General features: G+C 33.8%; 1 protein-coding gene and 1 long non-coding RNA gene across 4 annotated transcripts; both read right to left on the reverse strand.

The window, feature by feature from the left end:
• Positions 1 to 4,063: 4,063 nt before the first annotated feature.
• Positions 4,064 to 5,167, reverse strand: LOC145119632 (uncharacterized). The gene is made up of 2 exons (XR_013713918.1): positions 4,574 to 5,167; positions 4,064 to 4,484 (listed from the first exon to the last, which is right to left on the reverse strand). It is a non-coding gene; the product is annotated as an uncharacterized LOC145119632 (long non-coding RNA).
• A 9,601-nt stretch (positions 5,168 to 14,768) lies between these two features.
• On the reverse strand, positions 14,769 to 20,182 carry LOC145119631 (phytyl ester synthase 1, chloroplastic-like). 3 transcript variants are annotated; one of them, XM_079055321.1, is made up of 12 exons: positions 19,958 to 20,182; positions 18,948 to 18,999; positions 18,775 to 18,830; positions 18,193 to 18,351; positions 18,022 to 18,128; positions 17,827 to 17,948; positions 17,295 to 17,403; positions 16,905 to 17,035; positions 15,969 to 16,332; positions 15,735 to 15,848; positions 15,472 to 15,557; positions 14,769 to 15,205 (listed from the first exon to the last, which is right to left on the reverse strand). In XM_079055321.1, exons 1-12 carry the CDS (start codon positions 20,133 to 20,135, stop codon positions 14,902 to 14,904), a joined length of 1,782 nt encoding a protein of 593 aa, XP_078911447.1. In that variant the 5' UTR covers positions 20,136 to 20,182; the 3' UTR covers positions 14,769 to 14,901. The 3 variants fall into 3 exon arrangements, with proteins under 3 accessions (XP_078911447.1, XP_078911446.1, XP_078911448.1); XM_079055320.1 differs by lacking the exon at positions 19,958 to 20,182 and adding an exon at positions 19,249 to 19,847; XM_079055322.1 differs by lacking the exon at positions 19,958 to 20,182 and adding an exon at positions 19,249 to 19,339 and having other exon boundaries at positions 18,929 to 18,999.
• Positions 20,183 to 20,313: the final 131 nt, after the last annotated feature.

The raw sequence follows: 20,313 nt of genomic DNA on the forward strand, positions 1-20,313 counted from the left end.
GGAAGTGATGTGTTGAGTCGGGGTCTTTGCAAAGCGAGCTTCCTGGCCATCCTTAGCCTTTGGACAATTTCTTTTGAAGTGTCCTACACTACCACAGAGGTAACAGGTTGGACTTGTCTCAACTTTTGTAGTCGGAGTGATGAACTTGACTAGGGTTCTACAACTGCGGGAGGTGTGCCCCTTCCTGTTGCATCTAGTGCAATGCAGCTCTCAGCAGACTCCGTGATGGTGGTAGTTGCATTTGCTGCAGTACGGGAGATTTCCAAAGTAGGGTGTGGTTGGTGTTGGAACAGCAGGGTTGGTTGGGGTGTTAAATGCCCCAGTTCGTTGCCTTTCAGTGGGTCCTTGGGTTGAGCAACTTCCTTGGAACTTTCGTTTCAGGATGTTAGGTTGGAGATCAGGTGTGACCTTTCTAGTACACTTTTTGTTGAGATTGGTTAACGCCAAGATTTGGATTGCCATTAACCCTTCCGCCCACATTTGTGTTGTTAGCGTTAAGAACGGCTAGGGCGGCTGCTACGGCTGCTGTGACAGTGGCTTGGAACGTAGCTGAGTCCATCTGGAGGATTGGTGTCTTACCGGTGGGTTGGCTACGTTTCTTCGAAGGCATGATCTGTTATATGTCAAGAAAAGAAGTTTGTGAGCAACAATGGTTGCCTCTGGATATATCCTAAATGTTTATCTATGCATCGAGACTGCCCGTTTTGCTATCTGACCCTCAATGATTCGACCCACATCCCCATGATGTGGTCCTGGCAAGGATAGAAAAGATTTGAACACAATAAAGTTCACATACAATAAACTTACGAACTCCTCGTTGTTCAGCTCATTGCGCTGGCTGGATAACTCTCACATTTTCGTCGACTCTAGACGATATGGAGGTTTAGCTATAAGGGTAGTTCCGGGGATCAAGTCGACACAAGATTCAACTTGACGCTCGGGAGAAATTCCTAGAATGTCTCTGGGAAAGACATCAGGAAAGTTGCAGACTTTGGAGATGCTCTCGAGGTCTGTAACTTTTTGCGTCACGTTGACAAATGAGCCGGGAATGCATAGCATCTGTTTCGCAGATACTTCTGGGTTTTGACGCATGAAATGCTACGAAGGTTCGAACAAATTTTTACCACTGTAACCAGTGAGGACTTCGTTAGAGGGAAGATTGCTACGAATCGCTTTCTCGGAGCAAAGGACATCAGCACGATTTGGGGCTCAACCATCTCATGCCGATTATGACATCGAAGTTTTTCATGAAGACTAATATGAAATCGATGGGGAAAAAAAGGGATGATCGTCTCAGGTAAGAGTACCTCCTATAATACATGCTTTTAAGACAAACAGCAGCAGGACTTTGATAAATTTGCTTAATTTGCGTGATACCGATCTAAGATATACTTTGACAATGATAATCTTTAATCGAAAAATGATTGTAGCCATCACGTTTGAAACTGAGATTACATATTTCGGAATCCTAGGCCTAAAAATAGGCCTAAATTATCCTCACATAATAGAATATAGAAAAGATGTCTACGGAAAAGGGCTACTCAGAACATAAACATGAAAGTTATTCCTTAGACCAAAAAAGGAAGAACGAGTAGAGTATTCCTTTATCGGCGACGGGTACTCCTCAAGTGAAACCTTAATTCGGCCAGCTGGCGTTCCACACCAAGCAGGCATCTCTCGTACCCTGACTGGCGTGCTCGGAGCTCTGTGACTTCGGCTTGGGTCGTAGCTAATTCTCATTGTTAAGCTTCATTGTGCCTTGCAGCTCTTGCATGAGCAATCTCGAGGCGACGAATGCGATCTGTGCTGGTGTCCGAATCTGCTTCGGGCTCCACAGTTGGCTGAAGGGTTGCCATACCTAGCTCCACATTGCGAGCCACACGTCGTATCAGGATTGGAAGAGCCCTGTCTGCGGGTCCTCCTTCGTTCAGATTGTAGAAGTTGCGGTTTCCGTTGTATGGGAGGGGTTGGTCTTGCTCGTGGCTCCACCTATTCAAACCCCCGACCCACATAGGCGTTGGACCTTGGAATCCAACTTGAGGGTTAGGATTTGGTATTGGGGTCACTTGAGGTAGGTTCTCAACTTCGGGTTCCGAGTCAGTCTCTTCAGGAAATGGTTCGGCAAAATCATCGTCCAAAGGAATTTCATGGTTTCATTCTGGCTCTGGCTCGATCCATCCGCCATCTCCTTGGTTGGGAAAGTACGGGTCGCCAGGGAGGTGGAATCCAGCCATGCTATCTACGCGAGGTGATGGTAAAGGGATAGTTAATAGGCATCAAATCTATAATACTTCCAATGTATTATAGTTACATGATTGATTCTCCTGGGTAAGTTTCCGGTTCGGTCGTTATTGCATCCTAAAATACTTCTATAGTATTTCAATCCTTATGTTCGGTTCTAGAACTCTTCTGGTATCTAGGTAAGTTTTAGGCTTGTTGCAACACCACAGTCACTCCCAAGCACATGTTGGTCATATCTCGACTGAATATAGTTGATCAGGCTATATTGACCCTAGACATGATTACATAACTGCCCAGGTTTAACCGCGATGTCCAACATCCAAATACTTTTGTTTTGTTCTACCTATGACACGAATTCTGGTTCTGTTATGTATGTATGTTCGTATACTTTTTAATAAAATACTTATATTTTTGAAAGTATACTTTTAGTTTAGAGCACTTAGGCCCCTTAGTATTTATAGTTGTATACCATGTATGGTTCGGTATACTTAGTTCGCTATAAACAAGGGCTCTGATACCAATCTGTCACACCCCCAAACCGGAACGGTGGAAACGTTCGGGGGTGGTTGACGTCATGTGTAGTATCACAACAATTGTATCATAGCAAGCATAGTAAACACCACCAAACATTGAATACATATATGAAAAAGGTTTACATTGTTTAATACATAATTTTGTTCATATCAAAAGTAAAATGGAAAGACGTGACTCTAACGCTCCGACTTCTCCAAATTCCTGGAAGTACCTGTCTACTAATTCCTTGAGAATACAATCAGTTTTGAAAGAATGTCAGCATAAAGCTGGCGAGTTCATAAGCGTTTAGTTTTTGGTGGAAAATGTTCTTTGATCCTTTTGAAAAGTGTTCCTCAAGAAAATCCTATATTTTCTTAATAAAAGCACGTTTGAAAACTCATTACTTCCATGACTTCCAGATTCGTACCAAGATACGTACAATCCAAGGTGTCATGGAATGAATATGAATATTCGTTGATTACATGATAAACAAATCCGTTTTGAATAGCCGGTTTATCCCGGGAAAATCCTATATTTTCCCTAAAGGTTGATGGTTGATTATTCGTTTTAAACTGAGATATGCAAGTATCTACCATACTCGTATTAATAAAAGCAGTTTTCTTTTAAAAACTTTGGTTACACCCAGAGAGGTACATTAGCTTTAAAAACTAAATAAAAGAAAACCGTGATGAACTAAGTCCTGAAGATATTATTATTAATACCCTCCAGTAATTAAATCGGTTATTACTTTGAGGTTAGTTCACTTGATTCATTATTACAAAAGTAAATCTCTGTTATCTACATTGTGAGTTTTATAACCATACATTAACTTGATACGGCACGTACTGGGGCCAATATTGTAACAATTGGTAAAAATTGTTCAGAGTTTGGTGGTCAAACCCCCGCGAACCGCTAGGTATTAATAACCGATTGTGTGTAATTTTATATTTAATATGTATATTAAATATATTATATTTATAAATCCGAATTTCATACGACTAATAGAAAATTATGTAATCACTATATATAAACATATTTGTATATAAATGTCATATAAATGTCATATACGATATTAATAGACCAAGTCTTGGCTTATCTTGCAATTTAGTCTTGGCTTATCTTGCAATTTTGGCAAGTTGTCTCGATTCCTCAATATGTATCATATACATATATAAGTATTAAACTCACAATACATATATACATATATAAGTATTAAACTCACAATACATAAATGTATATGTATTGTGTGTGTATGAAATTGCTTCCAAATATCTTCAACCCACACACGCAAACACACATACATACAATCTTATAGGAATTGAAGTGCAAACTAAAGTCAATAAAAAAAAATCAAGCAATTACATTAGACTAATCAGCCATTTCACGTATTCTACCTTATACAAACAAATACACAAGTAATAAATCACACTTATACTATACATGTAAAATATCTAAATGATTTTTGCCTTGTACCTTCAAATCTCCCAAAATTGATCACATGGGTACAATTAGATCATGGAAAAATCTGTGGAGTTATAACTTCTGAGGAGGCAATCAATCATCCAAAGCTTCACCCAATCTTCCTCCCCACTCATTTCAATCTATCTGTCCCCATTTCTTCTCTTAGAAACCAAAACGGGAGGTTGTTGCCCCCTTTCATTCCAGCTTAATTCCTTTTGTTTTGATGAGAAAAACAGGTCCCAAACACCCATTGAATTCTCTTTCTTTCCCTGTCAAATAATCAAAACCCAATCACCCATCTAAACCTGTTGATCAAGCTCCATTGAATAATAGTCAAAAAAAAAAAAAAGGAAGGAACCTGTGAAGCTGCCGGCCATGGCGCCCTCCTCCTCCTTCTCTGTCTTCCACCGTCGTCTAGCACCACCTAAACACCCCAGTTAATGATTTCCGATCGGAAGCAAGCTAATCACCAAACACCACTCCACCATCGACGGTTGCTGCTGTTTTTCCGTTGAGTTCTGCGGTCGGCGACGAGAAAGGAGCACGAGGACTCGCCGGAGACTGATCGCTGCTACGATTCGTCGCCGGAGAAACCCACACCCTTCCTCCCTCGTTCTTCCTGTCGATCAAACAACTCAAAACAAACCCCTACTGTTGCTTCTTCCTTCTTCGTGTGTGGCTGTCGAACGGACCAGAGATAAAGAAACGATGAGGAAGTCGCCGGAGCAACTCCCTCGCCACCACTGCTGTTGACAACAGCCACCACCGAACCACTCTTTTGCTTTCATTCCCTTTTTCTTCTTCGATCGGACACAAAGACGATGAAGGCGACCTAATCGAAATTGGAGATCGCCGGAGATCGACCCCAATGCCCTCCTCGCCGATTACGTTATCCACAGCTCCGATTTGTTGGCTTTCCCGTTCCTTTTGCTTGGTCGGATGAACGAATGGAGAAGATGAGGCGTCAAATCCCTTGTACCCCAAACCTTGTATCAGATTGACAGAAACAGTCCCTTCAATTATAACTTTAAATCAGGAAATCAGCCCTTGACATAAATCTTTTCAAAGCAGGTCCCAAATGATTTAAACATTTTAAAAACAGCCCTTTTGGATATAATTCATTACAAATTAGTCCCTTGTGTAAAATAAATTGCAAAACAGCCTTTTCCTTCAAATATAAAATATTTGAAAACGAGCCCCTTTAGTTTAAAACATTACCAAACAAACCCGGAAATGTTTTAAAGTCCAAGAAAGGTGACCTCGCGGTTATTCACGAAAAGCTTCACCAAAATGAATCGGGATCGAGATCACGCTACGAAAGTGAGTTTCTACGGCCCCTCTTTTACGGTTTTAATATTTGGGGGAGAATATATGCGTGTCTATTAAAGTTTGATGATTTTTAAGTTTTATATATAAAATAACATCTTACTTTGTTATTGGTCAAACGTTTATGAAATAGCAATCTAAAGATGTGATAAATCACTAGCAAATCTATTAAGTTAAAGTAGATTGTTATAAGTTGATATAATTATACTTTATGTGAAATATAAATATAATTATTAAGAAAAATCACAAGATTGAAAGTATATTGCTATAATTATACAAGTGGATATTATGAGTCACAAAAATGATGACTTTACATGTATAAGATAAAGTATCTCATGGAAGCATGGAACGATATAATAATGATCAAAATTATTATCCATGTATAAAATGAAAGTATATTGCCATAATTGATGGAAGATTAAATTCATGAGATTATATAATTATTGGTTAAAATTATAAGATTTAACTTTTAATATATATAAGGATATGTAAAGATGAATTGAGAAATTATTAATATATTTTTATATTAATTATAACAACATAACTTCATTATACTAAGTTATTTATGCTTATCACAATAAATAACATGATCGACTTCAGAACTTAAGAGTCGTTATTTACGAAATAAATACTTGTCGAGTATTGTATTTAAAGACTTTACCTTTATCCCAAATTAAATGTATTAAAAACATTCTCGCATAATTTATATAAAATATGGGGAATGTAGATTTACGGTCGATCCAAGCTGGATAAATTCAAAAATTAGCTATTATGCTAATACAACATCGAACTGTATCCAGTATGATAAATTCTTGACGTTATAAGAATTTCAGTTATCGTTTTCCTAAACGGTGAATAATGTTACATACCCAGTGAATTTAGAATGGATTATATAGGTTCATTATACCTATTCCATACAAGTTTATCATACCTACTTCATATATGTTTATCATACCTATTCCAGATAGGTTTATCATACCTATTCCATACAGGTTTATCATACCTACTCCATATAGGTTCATCATACTTATTCCATATAGGTTTATCATACCTATTCCGAATACCATATCCGATACGTTTGAGTATCCATTATAAACTATTCCGGGTTTCGCGAAAGCTAAGATCTCAATACTTAGTAGAAACTCTCCAATATATAACTGTTAATCCTCGAGGGAACGACTAACGTCGGGTGTAAGTGTCATATTATTGATCTTATATGGTACGACCGCCCGCCTGGAGTTGCTAGCTACAACTACATCTGACGAGATGAATTTTGGCGCTGACGTTAGCATTATCGAAACATTACCACGTGTTACAACGGGGTGAATGACTTTAGCACGCACGCCTTATTATGGTGTCGGTGCATTAATAAAGTATAGTGTCACGAGTTCGGTTATGATTTCATTATAAAATCCCAGTTTTGCTTCGTTACCGTATAGAATCGATATTGGATTTATACGGGGTTTATGTTCACTCATTCTAGTTGAAAGAAACTGTATTTAGTGGGATAGCATGTGACTCAAAGCGATAAGTGTCAATACCAAAAATTAAGTTATATAACACTTAATTAATATCATGACACGACTCGACAAGATTTATTAACTTATATAAGATAAGTTATTTATATAAACCATTTTTTTGTATAAGAAAACGCAATATTTATGTGGGAGGAGTTTGCCCCACCAGTTAAGTGTCGGTTTTCAAATTAAGTCAGATAATACTTAATTATTGTCACAACACGATTTTACAAAGTTCATAAATTCAAGACTTATGAGTTTTTCATATAAATGATACAAATTCTTGTATAAGTTTTCAAGAGTAAAGTTGGTTATTCTATGTTCTCACAAAGGGTACCATTTCCTATTTTTATATAATTTGATATTCAAAATATTTATATAAAAATGCAATTTGATATAAGTCTGAATTACTTATATGTATTTTTCAACTCTTGTACATTTGGATTTGAACAAATGGTATTTATGAATGAGTCATAACACATTTTTATAACTCAATTATTTTATACTTTTTAATAGAAAAGTAAATATTTATAAAAGGTGGTCAGCCAGTCAAATTTTACCAAACACTTTTGGGTTATAAAAGTACTCTGTGTCAAAACCTGTAGAACTCACCAACAATTTCGTTGACGTATTTTAAATGCATGTATTCTCAGGTTATTTAACAGATCAGACGTATTCGCTTAGAAGATTCTTCATTAATTGTATTATACATTTGTAAACGCCAGATTGTTAGGCGTGTGTCACGATTTAGTGATAGCCATTATCAATGTAATTTCTATTTCGGTTATAATAGAAAATTATATTTGTACTGTTCAATGTATGTTTAATAACTGTGATTACTGATTTACGTCGCGCACCTCGTCGTTTCCGCCGGCGGCCGAGGGTGTGACAAATATCCTTTATGACTTTGTCACCCGTAGACCTGCCGGTCCCACTATAGCTAGCAGCGAGGTGCAGGATAGTCAGTCCCATATAGATCTATACACAACAGTCACGCTCTCCCTACAAGAGATTCTGGTCATAAGTGCTAGTCCTACACTCTGTTTCGGTGGTGAGTGTTACCAAGGACGTGTCTCCAACTAGACTAACAAATTTACAAGTAATAATATGGAAAATCCTTTTTATGATTTGCAGGTATCCTTTATAAAATGATACATTTTACGACATGATTCACAAGTTCGTTACCCTAGTTTTGAAAACTGTTTCTACGAGTTGATTTCTTAATCGTTTGGTAAAAACTGTTTTCCATGTTAAAAGCATACTAGAAATATAATTATCTTAAACAAAATAATATATTTTGAGCACAAGTTTCCTTTTACTTTTGCTTGTATTCTCCCCCTGAAAACATAAAAACTCAGAAAAGCGTAGGGGTATGAACTCACCTGTAGTGAGTGGTTCTGACGTGTGGTTGGAAGAGGAGTGTAGAGTGTCACGTGTAACCTTGAGCACACAACGATCCTAATAGACACAATAGACATGTATCTGTATGAATTTAGTGTATAGACGACTAAATAAGAAGGGTAACACCCTTATTGTCTAGGAAACTCTAAGATTTTTGGGATACAATCACATATGATTGCATAACTAAGGTATATGGCCACCCTATAGATTTTACGGTCAAAGAGGTATGACCATTGGAGTTCACGGTCCAAGTGTTCACGGTCTAATGACCTTACGGTCATAAGGTTTACGGTCCATGGGTTTACGGTTCATGGGTTTACGGTTCCATGGGTTAACGGTCTAATGACCTTACGGTCATAAGATTTACGGTCTAATGACCTTACGGTCATAAGGTTTACGGTCCATGGGTTTACGGCCCATGAGTTTACGGTCATTGAAGGGTGTACGGTCTAAGGAGATACAACCGTAAACTCATCAATCTTGCACAAATGATGGTTTTCAAGGGCTTCATTCAAAGGCATCGGATTCTAGGGACCATGCTTAGCCTTAGGAAGGGTAAAGGCTATAAGAACACCCTTTATAAGGGTTTACGGTCTATGAAGATTCATAGGACCGTAAACTCTTTTGTTAATGCATAGAGTGATGATCTTAAGTCCAAAATGAAGGATTGTAACTAGATAGATGTAAAGGAGGATGGTACTTACGATTTGGAGGTAAATGGGGGTGTTTTCGGCCCAAAAACACTTAAGTGTTCTTGAGGATCTTGAAGATCTAGACTCAAAAGATGAGATTTGTGGATGAATTCAAGAATGAATCAAGAAGAAGAGATGTATTAACTCAAAAAGGGAAGGAAACGCTTACATTTTACGGGATTTGCAAGAAGATCCTATGATACTTGAGAGAGTTTTCGAGATTCTAGGCTTGAAATGGAAGAAATGATCAAAAATGATCATGAAATATATATATAGGAGGGAGTTTACGGTCACCCTGACCGTAAACTCAAGGGTCCTGACGGTAAACGGGTTTACGGTCTACACGAGTTTACGGTCGTAAACTCGCCCTGACCGTGAACTCGATGATTTTCGAGGAAGTTTCAAGTTTTTCGCGTGATTCCCGGTTTATTCCGAATCGTATAAAATACATATTATTTATTTAAAACTTAAGGTCCTTCCCAAATTAAGAAATTTGACGGAATTAAATGAAAAACCCAAATTTTATTAACGGAAACTTGGTAAGGATAACGGGAAAAGTTTCGGGTTGTCACATGTACAAAGAGATAAATTTATGCCAAGATCATACCCATGTGTTTTCATTGGATATACGTACAATCAAAAGGGTTACAAGCTGTTAAACATGGTTACCAAACAAATTTTCATTTCTAGAGATGTAAAATTTTTTGAAGACAAATTTCCTTTATTACCCCTGGTACAAAATTCTACAAATTCAGATGATTCATCCTATATTCCTCAATCTATTTCAGATGATCATTCTATTTGTCAATCAAGTCAAAATCCTATCTCTTCAAACACTCATGTTTCTGAATCAAACTCTCAACAAATTCCATCTTCTACTACTATCCCAAAACAACCTCTAAGAAGATCTTCAAGGATAGTGCATCCACCATCCAAGTTTCAAGATTTCGTTTGTAGAGATATTGTTACCAATGATTTTTCTTGTTCTCATACTATCACCAATTTGTGGATTAACAATCTTTCTAGTCAACCATGTATTGCTTCAACAACAAACAATTCACTAGTTTTTCAAGCAACTACTCATGAAATTGAACCAGCGTTTTATAATTAAGCAAAAGGTCATCCTGCTTGGGAAGCTGCAATGCAGAAAGAGTTTGATGCATTACTTGCTAATAACACATGGGATATAGTCAAATTGCCCAAAGGAAAGAAACCTATTTCGTGCCGATGGGTATATAAGGTGAAATACAGATCTGATGGCACTATTGAAAGGCACAAAGCTAGACTTGTAGCAAAGGGTTTTACACAAAAACAAGGGATAGATTATCATGAAACTTTTTTCCCTGTTGTAAAATTCAATACAGTAAGAGCCATTGTTTCTATTGCAGTCAAAAGAGGATGGAAAATACATCAATTTGATGTAAATAATGCATTTTTGCATGGCGATTTGCATGAAGAAGTTTATATGAAAATAAAACCTGGTTTAAATGTTCCTTCTTCTTCTCTTGTATGCAAGTTAAAGAAATCTCTCTATGGTCTCAAACAAGCTTCTAGGCAATGGTATTCCAAGCTTTCAATAGCACTCAAATCAAGAGGTTATTCTCATTCTTTAAATGATCATTCACTCTTTATAAAAAAGAAATCCAATACCATTATCATAGTAGCTGTTTATGTCGATGATATTTTGGTTACTGGAAACAATCCCACAAAAATTCAGGACTTAAAGATTTTTCTTGATGATCAATTCAAAATCAAAGATTTGGGATATATTCATTTTTTCCTTGGCCTGGAGTTTAATGAAACAGAACAAGGAATGATCGTTCATCAACATAAATTCATAATGGAATTACTTCATTCTTATTCTATGTTGGATACTTCTCCTACAACTACTCCATTGCCATTGCATTTGAAATTGTTACCAATTATGGAGAATCCTCTATCTGATCCCACTGTTTACAGACAACTAGTTGGCAAGCTGAATTTCTTATTACATACCAGACCTGATTTGTCTTTCGCTGTTCAGCATTTAAGTCAATTCAATCAGCAGCCTTCTCAAGCGCATTTTGATGCTGCAAAACATGTCTTGAAATATCTTAAAGGAACAAATATGCAAGGAATTTTATAGAACAATAAACCAAGTTTCAAACTTGAAGCCTTCTGTGATTCAGACTGGGCTGCATGTCCAATAACAAGAAGATCTATAAGTGGTTTTTACATCATTCTTGGTGGATCACCTCTTTCCTGGAAATCAAAGAAACAAACCACTGTGTCTTTGTCATCAGCCGAGGCAGAATACAGGTCTATGAGACGTGTATGTTCAGAGTTAGCCTGGTTGAACAAATTACTTGTTGAATTAGAAGTTGAAGATCTTATTCCAATTCCTTTGAAATGTGATAATCAAGCAGCCATATACATTGCTAACAACCTAGTTTTTCATGAAAGGACTAAACACATTGATTTAGATTGTCATTTTATAAGAGAAAAGCTGCAAGAAGGTCTTATTTCTCTTTCTCATGTTTCTACACATGATCAATTAGCAGATGTGTTCACTAAAGTCTTATCTGGTCCACGACATCAAGAAGTTGTATGCAAGCTGGGTTTGTCTTCTCCACCTCTAGCTTGAGGGGGGGGGGGTGTTAGTCATAAATAACTCCACGTGTTAATTATCAAGTTGTTTTCATTTCAGTTAGCAGTTAACTAATTGTAGTTAGTCTGTTAGAGAGAGAGAATGTTAGCTGAGTTAGTCATTTATTTATTCTTGATCTTTCTGATCATTATGTAATAACCAAAGCAAGAATCAATGAAATCTCTTTCTCTCATATCATTTCTTCATCTTCATGTAACATTTATTTAGTCATTCTTATAATTCTCAAACCCCGATATTAACCAAAAGGTTTTTTTTAGTTTTCTATAATATAACTAAAAACATCTTTAATGGTAGATTTTTTTAAGGTTTTTTACTTTTGAAAAAGAAAATTATAAAACTTTTTACTACAGGAGATAAGATTGATTGAGAGGTTACTACAAACATTTATTTTTCTCTAACCTTCTAGTTTTTTTTTTAATTTTGCCACATTTGATCCCTATATTTAGTAAATTTTAATTTTATACCCTCATAATATTTAGATATTAGATTTCTTTTATATTTAGTTAATTAATTAAATTAATAAAAAAATAATTAATATATTTTATGAAAATGTTATCAAATTTAAAAATAGTTGTCATGACTTTTAAAATTAAGAAAAAATATCAAATATTATAAAACATTGTGGTAAGATAGTCATTTAGCTCTTTTATTTTTTAACTACATATGTGAAAATTTTATCATCCTTTATAATTTCCGAAAAAGTTACCCGACAAAGTTATTTTTTGAGTTTTATTTTATTTTATTTTTCTTTGGATTAAATGTATATTTGTTATTGTAATATTTTCATTCATTCTAATAATAATAATATCAAGTAATGTTTTATTCTGTAAAAAATATGACATGTTTAAAGTGATAATTTATATGAGTGAGCTTAATAAAATGTTTAAGATAGATAAATGATAAATTAGTTAATTTTATAAAAAAAAGTTTTTTTGTCAAATAAAAGTTAGTGGAAAAATGATGCGGCAAAAATAAAAAGTTTTTGAGGCTGGTCGTGTCATACCACACATACCACATTTTTGCACTTTCGCGTCATCACCATTTTATTTTTCACTCACCCCACAAAACTAGAGGGTATCATACCACACCCACAATATCACATATTTTTATATACAAAGTATACATTTGAGGGATATGCATGTTTTTCCCGTGCGGTGAAACCTTCTCGTGTGGTATGAATATCGTGGTTTTCCTTTGGGGGTCGGTGCGGTGTTTGTCGCACACTATGGTGCCACCTCATATATATTGTAGTGTGCGGTAGTGTGCACACTGAGAGGTCTGAGAGGTGAGTCATTAGAGTTGCTTTAAAACCTTCTTTAATCAATGATATTTCATTTTACTCCCTAATTATAGTTGGACTTTAAATATTTGTTATTTATTAACTAATTAATTTCTTTTAATAAATATTTCATTTTAATGTTTGATATTAAATATTAAATTCTTAAATATAATATAATACTTTTGGTATTTTTTTTTATAAGTGTGGACATAAGAATTTATCGTCTTTCGTATTTTTATAATAAATATATTATTTTAATTAAAATTTTTTGACATGTAATATTGCATTTAAAATTTGATATTTATGTAAAAAATGACAGATTTAAATGAGAGTTTTATAATGCATTCAATATAAATGATGAAAGATTAGTTAAATACAGACACAGTCGTTCCAAATATATTTTGGGTCTAGAGCGAGAGAAAAATATAAGCCTTTAAAATACACAAATGTCATCAAGTTTTTTTTATAATAACTCAATAATTGAAAGAAAATTATTTGTACTATCTTCTAAATATAACAATTTCCATAAAAAAAAAGTGACCCCTTTAAAAGTTGGGACATGGACGGTCGTCCATATCGTCCACCCGACCCTTTAAAAGTTGGGACATGGACGGTCGTCCATATCGTCCACCCGGCCTGAATACAGGAAAAAAAAAACTTTTCAAAATGATTAATGATTGAATTGTGTTTAAGTTTTACTTTTTGTTTGATAAATACAATAGTAAAATTGATATGACAAAACAAAAAAGTTATGCATGATGTAGATGCTTTTTATAGGTAGCTTTTATTTTGTTATATATCTTTCCACTAATTATTATTTTTTCGAATAAAAGCCTATTAATTTACACTCTCTCGGATCATTAACCAATTTTAAAAGTTTTTTTCTTCATCTTTATAAAATATTTTATAAAGACTCTTCATCTAATTTGTTTTTTTGAAGCATGTGTAATATTAAAAAAAAATTCTAAAAAAAAAATACATAACACTAACATTACATAAAATAAATATATTTCAATGAAATAAATGTCACAAAAGGACGAACATGTATAGCTATAAAAATAAAATCAAAATGAAAAACGATAACATATGACTATTATGTATTTAATATTTAATATTGTAGACTAAAATTAAAAATGATAATTAGACAAAAAAAAAAAGTATATAGAGCTTTTAAAGATTAATTATAAAGTACGAGGCTAGTTAGAAAAAACATAAACGTAAAAAAAAAATTATTAAAATAAAAATGTTTTGTATTATTAATCAAAAGCAATCTACTTCGATGGTAAAAAGAATTATGGTTGATTATTACTATTTAAGAAACCAAAATGAAGGATGTTGATCTATTTGTTCTTTGAAGTGTTTGGGAAATTTTTCTTTTGATTTTGCTACTAGTTCAGCTCATAGTTCAGGGGGATTTTATCAATGTGGGATCCCACTGTTTTTATTAAAAACAAGATTATTTGCACTAATAATGTGGTTATTGTCCAAGGGGAATGGGTGTTTTCTAAATTTCAATGTTTTATAGTTAATGTTTACGCTCCTTGGGAGGAAGACCAAAAAAAAAAAAAAAAGCTATGGAGCTTTCTTTTGGCGTTTATGAATAGGTATAATGAGACTTATATGTTTTTTTGGTGATTTCAATCTTGTCTTTAAGTACAAATGAGAGATTATAAAATACAAATGCCTTTAACTAGAAAAAAAAAGTACCACACTATAACATATATAAATGAAAACTGAATACTATAATACACAAATACATGAAAGTACATTGCTATTTCATGCATTTAGCCAATTATAAAATACATTATCCAAGTTATGTATCATCTAAGGTTCAAATGTCGGAACTTGATCGAAAGGAGTTTGGATTTTTGCTTGATACACAACCCTCTTCACAAATCCTCGATAAGGATCCTCCTCTCGCTTCTTAATCAAATACGCAATTTTCTTTTCAACCTCATTCTTTATTTGCAAGTACAATGCATTTGCGTTCTCTTTGTCATTCAATATCTTCTCAAGCCCCTTTGTTTTTATAGGCTTCCCGAAAAAATAGTAAAATCGCCCCGGAATCTTGGGTATAACCAATGGTAAATGAAGTTGTTGGTTAGCAACCTCCCCTTCCTTATCTTGCCTATTTACCATAAAACAAAACAAATCTCAAATTTCATTAATATATATATATATATATATATATATATATATATATATATATATATATATATACATATTATAAGTGTATTTCATTCCATCATACCAAGATGACCAAACTTCTCACTTAAACTCCTTCTCACTCTTTTATCCATATGGAACACGTTATTATATTATTAAACACATGTTAAATGGTTACTTGATTTTATTACATGAAAGTAAAACATAAAGAAAAAAGTTTGTGTTTACCTCAAAAGAAGTAATTTCTCATTATTTTCTTCTAAATAGTCACTGACTGCAGCATTTTTCTTCCAGTCATTGTAATCCAAGATCATCTTGCATGTTTTAAACCATCAAAATAAAATCATATCCATGGAGATACAGATTACATATCGACAATCTACTTTCAAAAAACAAAATCTTATCAACGAATTGTACTTTTTAAAACCTATTGGCCCAACCTTTATAAAAAACATAATTACGATTATCTAAAAAAAAAAGTTATTTCTTACTTGTGACACATCATCTTCCCCTACGCATCCGAAGGGTACAATAGTGGCCCCAAACTTTGCAGCCATTCTTACAAACTCTTGTTGTTCAGGCCAAAATAACTTATGAACTTCACCCTGAGAAACAATAAAAACATCAACACACAATATTACAACAAAACCTTATAGAAAGTAGATTGCTATTTATTGCATTTAGCCCTTGAAAATATACGCAGATGAAGTGGTGAGGTGGCAGACCTTACGGTGGAGGGCTTCACGTGCGCCACCAGGGTAAAGAAGCACGTATGATTTTGTAGAAAATAATTTAAAAAAATTGATTGGAGTCACAGGCAACATTCCAAACACTCGTAAAATAATTGAAATATATGGAATCCCGGATTGAATGTCGAGTTTAAGACCTTCTGGATGCCCTAATCCACGAAGAATTATTTTTTTTTCTTTCAAAAATTGTAAAAGAAGTATGAAAAGATCGAGCCCCATGAGCATATGATTCCCAACAAATAATACGGGGCCCTCTTTTGGAATCCCGTTTAATCCTCTTACTATTTTTTCATCCTCCATTGTTGAAAGCATCACTGGACTTGTAGCAAGGTGATACAACCTGTATTTAGTTAGAAGTGAGATTAGATGATTTTTCGTTTTTTTTTTTACTTGTATATATATATATATATATATATATATATATATATATATATATATATATGAGTGTTTCTTTTTTAGTTAATGTAGAAACTAGAAAGAGATGAGTTAATATAAGGCTATTGAAGCATCCTACTTTCATTTCTTCTTATTACAATTTTACAACTTTGTAGTTTATGCAACTAAAGCAATGTCATTGAAGTATCAGAGCTATAAAAGGGTAGATTTTTTAAACGATAATGTATGTCCAATAAATACAATGTCTTAATAAGAAAAAACTGAAAGTAGAATGCTTTAATACAAAGCAATGAAAGTATGATGTTATGATAAAAAAAATAAATGAAAGTAGATATAATGTCCAATCATTTTCTCATATGTTTTTTTTAAATATCATTCAGATTCAGACAACTTTTAAGAAAATGATAGGACCTAGTTAGACTACAAAGCAACTTTGTCAAGATGAAATAAAAAGTTTTAAAAGAAAAAGAAAAAAGAAATGAATAAAATGAAATATGCATATGTTGAGATAATTACCAATGGCCTTTGGATTCCTTTTTATACTCTGACATACTGGGAGGGAGATGGTCCTTGACCTCATCATGGTATGAGGTGTGTCTGTATTTTGAAGAACCTTTTATAATTGTCAACAAATTCCTATCATTTTCCTGCACTAAAAATATAAATAAATCACCTAATACTATGGATGAGGAATGGACAAATATTTTGTTGTAAGCAAAGATGTGTTGAGTCGATGTATGAATATATTAATGTAGACAAAGGTGTGTAAATCAAAAAGTAGTCATGTGTTGATAAGAATCTCAAGTTTTTGTGCATAAAAGGGCATTTAATGAGGATGACAAGAAAAAGAAATAGATTATACATTGATCAATATAAAAGAACCAAAAGTATAAGAGTTGGCATTACCAATAGGATCATGTGACCTTTGCCTTTTAAGAAGTGTAAGCTGCAATTTTTTAACAATTCTGTAAGCCTTAGTGCCTCATCTTCACTAGGGAGTAGCTTATCCTTATAACTGAAAAGTTATTCCACCAAATTAATAAATTGTATCCATGAGGATCGACTTATTTCAACAACTTTTTCAATGCTTCAATTACAAATCACTTTCTTTTGTTTCACTTTTTTGGAAACGTACAGTAGAACAAAAACTACATGCATGTTTATATATTGTAAACACAACAAGCCTCTTTCCGAATGAGTTAAATGCAAGACATAGCAACGTACTTCCATTGATTGTTTATTATAGCATCCTACTTTTATTTCTTCCTCTGAGAGCATTATATTTTGAAGCTTTTTCAAAATTAAGGACCAAATCATAGTAACATTACCAATAGTAATTGATATTATTAGGACACTAATAAAAGAGATGATAATAATAACTATTTTTTTTATAAGAGTAACAATGATGCTGGAATATGAATAATATGATTTAAGTAACCTGGCCAAAACCAAAACTTCAGCAGTAATGGAAGGAAGATGAGAATTAGCATATGCAGCAGCTGATTTAAGTAGTTTCAATCGCCAAATAAGAGCATCTTTTGGTAATATATCAACTAAACCCTGCTAACAAATAAACATACTCTTATCAGATGAACATAAGTTGAGTATAAGCTCAAAGAAAGAGGTCACATACACGTATTGTAGATAAGAAAATTGAACTCAAGGCACCATAAAATAGATTAGGAAGAGCCTCGAGTAGAAAAAGAAAAGTTGGAAGTCGTGATTTCTCGAAACAAGTTGCTGAAACAGATAGAAGAAATATGGGTGATTGGATAAAAAAATAAAATAAAATAGAAATACTGACCTGGATTCACAAGTATAATTACTAAGTCAATTGTAGGATTATGAGCAGCAACTGCAAGAGCTAAACATCCACCAAAGGAATCTCCAACCAGATAAATTGGCTTCTTTGGAGATGAAGCATGCTCCAGCCTCACGCTTTCTTCAACAAATTTAATCAAATCTTCATACAACAAAATTCATGAATTAAATCAGTTTCTACACATGTGTGTGTGTGTGTGTCTATAATCTCTATAAATAATTAGGTTCTAATAATGTGTGAATAGAATTAGGTTCTAATAATGTGTGACTATACAAATTGCTTGGAGCCTTGGACTTAAGGAAATGGTACCAATTGAAAATATATCATAATCTCTCTAAATATTTTTGTAATAATTGCAAATTAGATAGATTTACAAGTATACAAATGCAGAAAGTGAATGCTCTGAGGGTGGAGAGAGATTCTAAAGCAGGCATATAACTTTATAGAAAACCTTTGGGAATGATGGAATGTACTCCAATTTTTCATTTTGTTCATAATGAACATGAAAAATAAAGCAAGAAAATAAGTGAATGTCAGCATAGATATGCAAGTGAAATTAAATACCTTCAAGTGGTGTTCTATCTTGAACAGGAATATGCAAAGCTCGAACTTCAAAAACTCTGCAATCAAGCAAAGATTCATGGTTACAAGAATGACAATGATTTCATATTCTTCAAAAACACAGAGTTTACACTATTATTAATAAAAAAATAATTACAATATGAGTTGTGACTCACTTCCCAAGAGCTTTCTCGTGCAAAATGAGCCCCAATCCAGTTCCATCCAATCCTGAATGAATTAACACAACCAAACATTAAAAATAAATTGAAGCTCAAATTACAAAATATCACAAAGGGTTATTAACAGCTTTACAAAACCAATCAAAGAATGCATATGAACATGAACCAGACATTACTATAGTCTATAAGATCATTGGATTCATCATCATACTACAAGATTACCACTTACACAAGAATTACAAACAAAATGTTATCTGTGTTGATTGAATTGAAGACTCTTGAAAATTTGAATAATTACCAGGTAAATACAAAAGAACAGGTGAATCCTTCAATGGTGTACCACATGAGATAGGGCAAAACCACCGTGGTGGTCCTCCATCTGGTTTAATAATATCAGTGGCCAATTTAAAGAAATCTTTACCACTCTGAGACCCAAACCCATCATCCCACAAAACTTCTAATTTTTCAGAAACATCTTCCTTTCTTTTCTTTCCTACAACTTCATAACTTAGCCTAGTCCTCTCACCAACAGAAGCTAATTTATCAACTCTAAAAGAATCCGATAATACTACAGGATCCTCACCAGATATACTCCTTACAAGAACTTGTGATCTGGATTTACAACCAGCATTAAGAGCTAAAAGAGGTGGAAGTGGAACCCAAAAGCTGTTTGCAGTCAGTATCATTGCTTCCACAACAAATGGCTCAAAATTAGAGTTCAAAACCCTAGTTAGAATCGACAGATTAGTTGCTGCAGGCTTTGGTATTTGTGTTTTCGATTCAAAATAGAAAATTTAGCTTGAAGCGAATATATAAATCGTTTCGGTGCTAATAAACCCATGAAGAAAGAAACAAAATTAAGACTAAGAAAAAAACGATATGACAAGTTCTATGATATTGTTTGCGAGACTGGAACTTGAAACGAATCAATTGACGGCAAAAACATAGTTAGAATAGTAGTGAAACGAAAATAGGGATTAAATATGCTTAGTTGAAATGCTATTTACCTGAAAGAAATAATGCAGTTGTAGAAGAAGAATGTAGTGCTTTCCATATATGGGCATCTCCATTCGAAGCAACCAAGCTACTACTTCGATGGAATGCATACGTTTGCTCTCTGAGGGTCTCGAAAATTGGCAGTGGGTTCTGAATTCTGATGGTAGCTGAGTCGATAGCATTTGCCATTTGGTAGGCCGGATGGAAACGTAAAATGAATCAAGCGTATAAAAAAACTACATATAAAATTATAAAAAAATAGATACAATAAAAATTAGAGAACTTACAAACTTTAAATATTACTTCTATATCCTTACAAATAATACAATTACACATATATCATTTTCAATCTATAAAACTCACATTT

Source organism: Lactuca virosa, chromosome 6 (genome assembly GCF_052849685.1).
Source record: "Lactuca virosa cultivar CGN04683 chromosome 6, Lactuca_virosa_CGN04683_v6, whole genome shotgun sequence".
In the NCBI taxonomy this organism is placed as follows: domain Eukaryota; kingdom Viridiplantae; phylum Streptophyta; class Magnoliopsida; order Asterales; family Asteraceae; genus Lactuca; species Lactuca virosa.

What these genes read in the sequence shown, in the direction of transcription:
- LOC145119631 (XM_079055320.1), bottom strand. Translation starts at nt 19,636, where the DNA reads ATGATACTGACTGCAAACAGCTTTTGGGTTCCACTTCCACCTCTTTTA. An exon ending in GTGAAGCCCTCCACCGTAAG is followed by an intron (nt 15,849 to 15,968) that starts GTCTGCCACCTC and finishes ATTGTTTCTCAG; the next exon opens with GGTGAAGTTCATAAGTTATT. An exon ending in GAGAAATTACTTCTTTTGAG is followed by an intron (nt 15,206 to 15,471) that starts GTAAACACAAAC and finishes TATGGTAAATAG; the next exon opens with GCAAGATAAGGAAGGGGAGG.